This window comes from Pediculus humanus, genomic scaffold (genome assembly GCF_000006295.1).
Source record: "Pediculus humanus corporis 1103172108288 genomic scaffold, whole genome shotgun sequence".
Taxonomy (NCBI): Eukaryota; Metazoa; Arthropoda; class Insecta; order Psocodea; family Pediculidae; genus Pediculus; species Pediculus humanus.
The window spans coordinates 409691-419884 of NW_002987857.1; the positions used below are offsets into that span (position 1 = coordinate 409691).

The 10194-nt window shown below is 21.9% G+C and overlaps 2 protein-coding genes across 2 annotated transcripts in view; both read left to right on the forward strand.

Annotated features, from left to right (window-relative positions):
* Phum_PHUM533900 (uncharacterized protein) overlaps positions 1-782 on the forward strand; it is a gene marked incomplete at both ends in the record, with an annotated part of 4282 nt that extends 3500 nt beyond the window's left edge. The window contains 2 exons of the mRNA XM_002431469.1: positions 370-570; positions 655-782. Of these exons, the coding sequence (XP_002431514.1) occupies positions 370-570; positions 655-782 (329 nt within the window). The remainder of the gene's footprint in view (positions 1-369; positions 571-654) is intronic.
* A 7037-nt stretch (positions 783-7819) lies between these two features.
* Phum_PHUM533910 (Rab3 GTPase-activating protein regulatory subunit, putative) overlaps positions 7820-10194 on the forward strand; it is a gene marked incomplete at both ends in the record, with an annotated part of 5522 nt that continues 3147 nt past the window's right edge. The window contains 7 exons of the mRNA XM_002431470.1: positions 7820-7892; positions 8086-8281; positions 8495-8618; positions 8748-9124; positions 9219-9383; positions 9460-9686; positions 9773-10103. Of these exons, the coding sequence (XP_002431515.1) occupies positions 7820-7892; positions 8086-8281; positions 8495-8618; positions 8748-9124; positions 9219-9383; positions 9460-9686; positions 9773-10103 (1493 nt within the window). The remainder of the gene's footprint in view (positions 7893-8085; positions 8282-8494; positions 8619-8747; positions 9125-9218; positions 9384-9459; positions 9687-9772; positions 10104-10194) is intronic.

Sequence of the window (10194 nt, forward strand, 5' to 3'; positions counted from 1 at the left end):
CATTACCCGTAATAATATTATTATTATTATTAACAGCGTTTGTAGTAGTGTAATAATTTGTTGTCGTTTGTTTGTTGTTAATGAACGAGTATTTTATTTATACAGTAGAGGAGGAGGAGGAGTAGGATGAAAAATAATTAAAATTAGTCGTTTTTTTTATTAGTTAGAAAATTTACGTACCTGAGTTTTATTAATTTTGGCTTTGGAAAATTATAAATAATAATAATAATAATAATAGATAGAATGCATGCCGTGTTTTATCTCTCGTATTTAATAATTTTTTTTTATCATTAATATATATTTTATAAATTTTTGAATTTGAGATTAAAAATAAAAAAAATTTTTCTGTTTTTTTTTTTTGTATTCCAGGGTTTGCTGGAAGTGGTTTACCATCAATCACAAGCGGAGCCGGAAAACAAATAGAAGGACCGGATGGTGCTAATTTATTTATATACCATTTGCCCCAAGAATTTTCCGATGCGGATTTAGCAACGACTTTCCATTCATTCGGAAACGTTATATCAGCAAAAGTTTTTATCGATAAAATGACCAATCTTTCTAAGTGCTTCGGTAAATCAATTTTTCTTTTTTTTGGGGGGGAGGGATTCCCCATTTCTATTTATTAATAATATAATGAATGAATGAAATTTCCAGGATTTGTATCTTACGACAATGTTTTAAGCGCTCAATCAGCAATTCAAGCAATGAACGGATTTCAAATCGGAACGAAAAGGCTAAAAGTCCAATTGAAAAGATCGAAAGAAGCCTCGCGGCCATATTGAAAGAAAAAAAGAAAGAAAAAACAAGCGAAGCCAAAACAAATTTTTTTTTTTTTTTATCATTTAAATTCTTGTATTTCTTTTATTCTGTTACTTTCATACTTATCACGTAAGTATATAATATTTATTTATATATATATATATATATATATATATATATATATATATATATATATGCAGAAAATATAAAAAGAAAAAAAAGGAAATAAAATTTAAATTATAATAATTGATCTCTTTTATGTTAGAAATTAATTACGATAACTAGTCAATTTTTTTTTTTTTTTTAACGAACGAATATTAAGGCTCTATACACCTTTTTTCATTATTATTATTTAAATTTATTCCAAAAGACTGATTTATTATTATTATTATTATTATTATTATTACGTATTGATAAAGGTGGGAGGGGGTAAGAGGATAGGGTGGATAGGAGAGAGAAATTTGAAAAAATTAATTAATATTTTTGCTGGCTTCTAATTGAAAAAAACGAAAAAAAAGGTTTTCAACTTAAAAATATTTTTGTAATTTTATTTATTTATTTATTATTTAAATAATTTTCTACTGCTACTACTACTACTATTACTACTTCTTTTACTATTACTACTAACTTGGTATATATATTTATATATCAACGGTCAAAAAAAAAATTGCTTATTTTTAATGCCTTTTTTGTAAATCGTAATAAGTAAAAATCTCGATGCTTTTTTTTCCAAACAAAAATTAAATTATAATTAATTATGTTAGTTTAATTATTGTTTTTGTTGTTTTTTGAAAGCGCGCGTGTGTTTTTATATGTTTTTTTGGTCATTTATCAGTGAATAATTTTTATGTTTTTTTTTTAATCCCCCCGCCCCCCGTCTATTGTATTTTTGTTTGTGATTTTTTTCGTTTATTACAGACACTTATTTAATTAGTGAGGGGTCGTGGTATTTTTAGGTGTCTTTAATAAATTATGTTTTTAAATATTGTGTTTTATCGCGTTTTTCTGATAATAATAAATTAATTATGTTTTTTTTTTAACGGGGGGAAAAAAATCACGTGACATTTGCAAGAAAAAGGAAAAAAAAAGGTCGAAAAGAAATTAATTTTTTGTAACAGAATCGATGAATTTTGTGTGGAAGTGACAGAATGATTTCTTTTTCTTTTTTTTTTTTTTTTTGGAAAATAAACGAGAGTTTTTGAGGGGGCGGGAACGGGAGGAGGGAGAAGGGAAGGGAAAAAGTTTTTCAATTTCGGTTTTTTTTTTTTTTTAAGGAAAAGAAAAGAAAATAATAATAATAATTTATCATTCGGTTTTATTATTTAAAAAGTTAGGTTAGTTTTTTCGACTCTTTCGGAAAATTTTTCTTACTTAAACATTGACATTATTTGTTTCCCCCATTTTTTTCTTTTTTTATTATCATTATTATCATCATTATTATAAAATTTGAATTATGAACTTTTTTTTCTCTCTTCGATTTTTTGAAAAATTTTTACATTGTTTTTTTTAGTTTTTTATTCGTGATTTATTGATTTTTTTTGAGTCACGGGGTCAAATATAAAAGGAATTTAAATTTCTCATAGTAATTTAAAAATTATTATTATTATTATTAACTAAATTAAAAAATTTAAATTTTCCTTTGTCGTCGACTATAATAATCTCATAATAATTTTTTTTTCTTTTATTTAAATCATTCGAATTTCGTAACAACGACAAAAAAAAAAAATTAATTTAATAAATACTTTCAAAAGGTTTCTCTCACCATTGATAATAATAATAATAATAATCATAATAACATAATTAGTCAATTTAAATTTGTAATATGAAATTTAGTTTCGGACAAAACATTTATTAAGTATTTAATTTTAAATTAGTATTTGCGAGAGAATTAAATAAATAAATAAATAAATGATAAAACGAGTTTGAAATTTTAAAAAGTTTAAATAAAAGTAAAAAACTTTTTAATTAATTAATTAATTTAACGCGGGGAGGGAGGAGAGGGGAAGGGGGGAAGGGAGAGAGAGAGAGAAAACAAGTAATTCCAATTAAAATTTAACGGTTAAAAAAAAGGAAAAAAATGTAAATAATCAATTAAACAATCGATTTAATGTAAAATTCAATATTGACACACGTACGACCTTTTTTTTTTCTTTTTCTTTTTTTCTTATTAGAAGCCAGTAGAAAATTGTTTTAAAAAAAAAAAATGTCGGAAAATTTGTTTTTTTTGCTATTCAATGCATGATAGTTATATAATTCAAAATGAAGCTTTTTATATTATTATTATTATTATTATTACCTCATACATTTGTTGTACATAAATGATTTTCTTTCTTCCTCATCCTTCCTCTTCCTCCTATCATTTTAATTTTTTGTCAATGTTTTTTTTTTATTCGTATAAATGTTTTTTTTTTTAAAGAGAGAGAGAAAGAGAAACTTTAAAATTGTATTGTAGAAAATTTGTTTTTTTTTTTTTTGCTAACAAATAATTCTGGGATTTTTTAGCTCTGGGGCACGAGGTTTGAGTGACTAGTCGTCCTAATATATAAAATACTTAACAGTGATTTCGTCAACCATCGACGCACCCTTAAGTGTCTTTTCGTCTTCGGCAGAATCACCTTTTGTATTTTATCATTTATCATTATTATTTATTATTATTATTATTAACTTGAAATGAAAATTTTAAAATTACGTAAAGCATAAATATCAATAATAATAATAATAATAAATTTTTACTAAAAAAAATTTTTAAATTAAAAAAAAAAAACTACTTTATTTTTTTTTTTTTGTTGTTGTAGCGCTCATTCATTGTTTATTATTATTATTATTATTTTTATTTTGTGTCGTCATTTTTTTTTATTATTATTATTATCGTTTAAAAATCCTGGTGAATATTTTTTTTTTATTTATTGTTTTTGTTAGTAATTAAATAATAACAAAAAAAAAAAAAAAAGGAAAAGGAAAGAGAAAATTTTCCACCTTTTTTTTTTTTAAAAAAAAATTCATTTTGGGGACTTTTATTATTATTATTATTATTATTATTATTATTATTATTATTATTATTATTATTATTATTTAGTTTATTTACACTTGATTTAAATCTATTCTATTTTTTTAAATTATTATTATTATTATTATTATTTCTAGTGTTGGAATTTTCGCAACGTTTGATGGTAAAAACAAAACAAAACAAACGTGAAAAACTACAAATTATTTTTTTTTGCTTTTTAAATATTTTTTTTTTAGGCTTTTATTGTTATAAATAATTAATAGTGCGTGTGCGTGTGCGTATGCAAATGCGTGCCATCCCGACACCCAATTATTTTACCTTTAATAATTTTTTTTTTACTTTTACATGGCATTTACCTTAAAAGCGTTGCATGGACATCGAAGTATTTTCACACGGTTTAAAATATAAATTAATTTAATTTCTTTTGTCTTCTGCTGGTGTCGTAAACATTTTCCCCTATTTATTATTTAATGCTAATCGTTATTAAATAATTTTTTTTTTTGGCAATAGTAGTAATAATAATAATTATTTATCTGTGGGATTTTCTGTGTGTGTGTGCATGAATATTTGCTATTATTATTATTATTATTATTATCATTATTATTATTATTTTTCGTATGTTTTTTTTTTTTATTTGTGTGTACGTGTGTGTGTTTATTTGATGTTGCCATGATGTGAAAATACCGATGATGTTTTTGTCAATTTTTTTTTAAGTTGAAAATTTTCGTTTTTAATTATCATCAATGTTGTTCGCACAAAGTTCCATCACCGAATGATGATGATAATAATAATAATAATAATAATGATAATAAGAAAAATTAATTTTTTTTTTTTAATGAAAAAAAATTTTTTTTATTCGCGTGGAAAATGTAAAAAAAAAAAGGAAAGAAAGAAATTTTTTTAAATTACATTTTTCATTTTATTTTTTATTTTTCATTTTATTATTTTTATTATAAATTTTTTGGCTCGATTGCCAATAAATAATAATAATAATAATGATTATTATTATTTTTTTTTTTAAGAATGGCGGTGGGGCGAAATTTGGGGAAGAAAAAAAAAACTGCCCGTTAAAAAAAAAAAAATTAAGGCTTTGAAAGAAGTTTTTTTTTTTTTTTTTTTTTTTTTTATTATTAGAAATTAGATGAAATTTATTATTATTATTGTTATTATTATTATTATTATTATTATTATTATTATTAATTTTAAAATAATGATTTATTTAAATTTTAATTTTTTAATAAATAGATTTATTATTATTATTATTATTAATAATTTAAAGACTAGTGTTTAAGGAAGGGGGTACTTAAAATAGTTTCGAGTGACACTAGTCGAAAAATTTAAAATGAAAAAAAAAAAAAAATTTAAATTTAAATAATTTTTTTAATTTTTAATAGAAAATTAATAAATAAATAAATTAATTAATTATTAAATAATAAATAAAAAGAAAAGAAAAGAGATTAAAAACGTAAAGGAATAATAATAATAATAAATAGATTTATTTTTTATTTTATAAATAAATAAATTTTAGCGTAAAATTAAATTTAATTAATTAATTAAATACCGATTAGGTAAATTAATAAATGATTTTAATAAATAATTTTTTAAAACGATGATGATGATGATAATGATAATAATGATTATTATTACGATGATGTTAAATTTAAATAATAATTATAAATTAGAGGGTTAAGGATTTATTTTTTTTCTTTTTTTATTAGATTTCAAATATTTTATTTATCTATCTATTTAATTTTGTTTTTTTTTTCTGGAATTTTCTGGAGTTTTTTTCTGTGAAAACTTATCACCTGGAATATTTTTTTTGCTTTAAGTACAAAGTTAAAAAAAATTTCAATGGAGAAAAAAATTTTTATTTTTTATTTTTTTGTTTTGTATTAAACAATTTAATTTAATTTTAAATTTATTTTTTTCTTTGCATGTTGGTAAATTTATCATTATTATTATTATTATTATTATTATTATTATTATTATTAATTTTTTTTTAAAAATAAAATATGTATCGAAGGAAAAGAAGGAAAAAAAAAAAACAAAATCATTATCGTAAACCAAAAAAAAGAGGAAAATTAGAATTTTTTGGTTGTTTTATTTGTTTTTTTTTTTTTATTGTGTTTTAATTTAAATTTTTTTTTTTGCGTTTATTATTATTATTATTATTTGCTTGATGATTTAAAATAATACAATTTTTACAGCTTGTGTTTGTTTGTCAACAAGCAATGGAGGAAGTTAACCATAAATAAAAAAAATTGTATTTAGTTGTAGTAAGTTTAGAATTTTTTTTTTTTTGTTCTGTTCTGTTGTTGTAAATTCTGAATGAATGAATGAATTAAATGGAATGAAATTTAATTAAATTATATTATTAATTACGTATCAATTGTAAATAATAATTGTATTTCTTCCTCCTTTGCTTTTAAACAAAACGAAACAAACAAACAAAAAACATTTCGTAGACTGGTATTGTGTTTATTGTTCCTATCATTATTTAATTCGTCTAAAATTTTTGACCGTTATTAATTAATTAATTAATTTAATTAAATAATTAATTAAAATGAATGAATTTATGTTTTTGTCAATTATATAAACTATTATTATTATTTTTTTTCTTTTTTTCTTTCTTTTTTGTTGTCTAATCATTCTCACTTGTAAAAATATAAAATTTTTCTTAAATTATTTCGTAGTAGGAAATTATAATTAAAAAAAACGTCATATGATAAAATAAATAAATAAATTATATAATTTATATTTTTATATAAATAATTAATTTTTAATATATATATAATTTGATTCCCGAATTTTAAAAAAATCACATTAATTAAAAAACTATTTAATTTTTTTTTTTTGGGAAAATTTTCTAGGGAATCATAAAAGAAAATTAATTTGAAAATTTAACGGTTTTTCTTTACGTGGCACCTTAGCCGTTATAAATAATTAATAAGTACGAATTGGAAAAACAAAAATGAAAGAAAAATTTTTTATATATTTTTCTCTCAATTTAGTAAATGAATAAAAAATAATATAAATAAATAAATAAATAATTAATGTTTATTTAAATTATATATTTCAAAGTGTACAGTAAAATAAATAAAAATTTCATTGCATGATTAAATTGTATATGAAGATATATATATATATAAATATTCTTAAAAAATTATTATTATTATTTTTTTTTCTTCTGCCTTTTATTTTGTGGGTAAATGAATGAATGAATAATAATAATAATGATAAATGTCATTTAATTATTCGAGTGTGATAGATTTAAAAATTTATATCTTTTTCATCTATAAAAAAAAACATTTTTTCAACATTCAAGTACCTGAAGGATTGGAATTTTTCAAAAATAGAAACCTTTTTTTTTTCTTTTTGTTTAGAATGATTTTTTAAGTTGTTTTTTTTTTTTTTTTAAATTAAATTAAAAAGAAAATTTAAAAATCGATATAGACTGAGAAAATTATTGATAGTTTTGATATAGTTAATTGAAAATATTTTGTATGTAATTTTCCCCGGAAAATTTTTTTTTTTTTTTCTGTAAATACTTAAGCTTAACTGTACTTTATATTTAACATGACATAAATAAAATTAAATTAAACGAATATTGAATTTACTATGAGTTAAAATGAAAAAGAAAAAAAAATTTTCCGAGTATTTTCCTGTAAATTTATTTCCAACTGTTTTAATTTTTTGCGTGCTTTCCTAAAAGGTTAAAAATAATTTACAACGTTTTTTATCTTGTTTGTTTTTAAACGTCTGAAAGAAAATCTGATCGATTTTCAAATAGATTGCAAGGAAAATGTGATTTTTCATTTCTTATTTTATAATTTTCTTTTGTACTTATTATATTGATAAAAGTCATAGAGAAAATTATTAAAAAACGTTTCAAAAATTTCATAGAATAAATAATATTATTTCGTATTTTTTTGTCTCTAATGACACTTGATTAATTATTCTATGGGGTATGAAGTTAACAGCTGACATAAAGTTTTATGTGTTCCTTAATGTTTTACACAGTCTTAAAGATTATTTTAGTTTAAATTTTTGATCATGTCATGTGAAATACAGGTAACCGCAACTTTTGAGGGTATAAATAAATTTTTAGAACAAAATAATTCTACTGGTAAGTATTATTTTTTTAATATTTGCGCGTCAAACTTTTCGATATCAAAGCAGATTTACTTGAAAAAGTAATAATGTGACATCATTTTTAGATCAATTAATTTTGATTTATATTTATTTAAGTTATCGCATTTTTTTTATTTATTTAATATCATCATTAAAAAAGGTATTACATAAATTTTTTAAATGTTCAGGTTCTGATAATGAAAATGAAACGTCGAAAAACCTATTTGCTGATTATAAAATTACTATATCTCCTACTGGAGAAATCTTAGTATTTGCCAAATCAAATTGGCTGTTGATATGTGGTTCAAAATATAATACCATCAGTGATAAAATGACATTGTTGTATTCTCCTACTTGGCATGGAGATCTTCAATGTAAGCCAGGGTTAGTTTTATAATTTTTCTTTTTTAACTTTTCCAATGCAAAGTGTATTAATTTTAATGAAATTGGTAAAATATTTTTTACATAAAAAATACAACATCTCAATTTTTTTTACTCTTTAATATACTAAAACTTAACTTAATAATATTTTATGTTTAATATGTTTATTGATATTGTATTTAAATGGAAGTTTGTAGTTTGTAAAATTACTTGTAGGGAAAAAATTACCAGTCTATTTTGTTTGCCTTTTTTTTTTTATGGTCAGAGTATAAGAGAAGGGGCAGATTGGACTTGTGTAGTTGTCGGATTTTCATCTGGATATATTAGATTTTACACTGAGGTAAATTTTTTTGTACAATTTTCAAAAATACAAAATGGTTTGATGTTTGTAACAGAGTTGAAACTTGTTTTGATATCTTGGATATTATTATTCACTTTATTTAATAAGTTTTATTTTTTTAAATTATAGTCTATGCAAGAATTAGCATGGAGCATTCTACATGAAGAGCCTGTAATAGGTATTAAATGTTATAGCCCATCCTTACTACAGCAAGGGAAAACGTTAAAGCAGGATAATAATGATGTGTATATATTGTATAAAACTGCAATTTGTATTTTTAATGGACCTAATTTGTCCCAAATTTTAATTAATAAAAGAAATCATCTTGCCAAGAGTGGAAATCAAATGAATGACTCAAATAGTTTTACACAAACGGATTTTAAAAAATATATATTTGCCAATCAAGAAGTTGTTACAGATGCTTGTTTTTTAGGTCAGTCTTTTATATCAACATATAATACATTTGATCATCTTGTAAATGCATCATTAATAGGTGGATTTAACTGGTAAATTTATTAAATAATTATCGATAACATATTTGAGAATTTCGAAGGCGAATAAAAACAGCAAATGAAAATTAATTTTGTAAACTTAATTAAGTAATTACAGACCTAGTCCTTCACAAACATCATTGATTGTAACCACTGGAAAAAAACCTTTCATCGGTTTTCATTATACTGTTGAAAGCGCAAGCAGTCCTATATTAGCTGATGTTGCATTGGCTGTCGCAAACAAAATTAAAAGCAGTGTGACTGCTAATTTGCCGTAAGTTCACATTTGTTTTTTTAATTGAATGATTCACTAAATTTTTTTCTCTATGAAAATTTTGTTTTTTTTTTAGAAACTGGTTTGGATTTGGAAACAAAAAACCTGTTTCAGATAAGTCTAAAGAAATAATTTATGAAAATGGAGAGCAATTAAATTGCAGGTTTGGATTATGTGATATTTGGAGAGAGGGACAATCGATAATTTTATCTCCCGATGGAGTATATTGTGCTGTTTCCGATTCATTGGGAAGAGTTATATTAGTTGAAAATTGTACAGGTTTAGCATTGAGATTATGGAAAGGTAAATATCGAGTCTTTAAACAAAAATAATTAATTTTTTTTTTCTTTCTAATATGTATATTTACATTTTTCATAAACTTTTGTAAGGTTTCAGAGATGCTCAATGTGGATTTTTACTAGTTCAAGAAGATGTAAAAAAAATTAAACATAAAAAAGTTAGTGAATCTCATCGAAGACAAGCTTTATTCATTGTATTGTATGCACCCAAAAAAGGTTTAATAGAAATTTTCAATACCCAAAATGGTCAGAGAGTAACTAGTTTTAAAGTAACCAAATTTGGACGTTTAATTTATAATCCTCGTGGTTACATTGCACCAGGGGTTTCGTCTAAGGGGACTAATATTGGATGCAATCAAGTAGTTTTTATTTCTGATGCTGGACTTATGGAATTTTATGTACCTTTTCATTGTGCATTAGCGTAAGTACATAAAATAAAATTAAAAATATCAACTGAACATTTTACTTTATGATAACAGGTTAAAGTGTACAAGTGCTATTTTTAGCCTTTA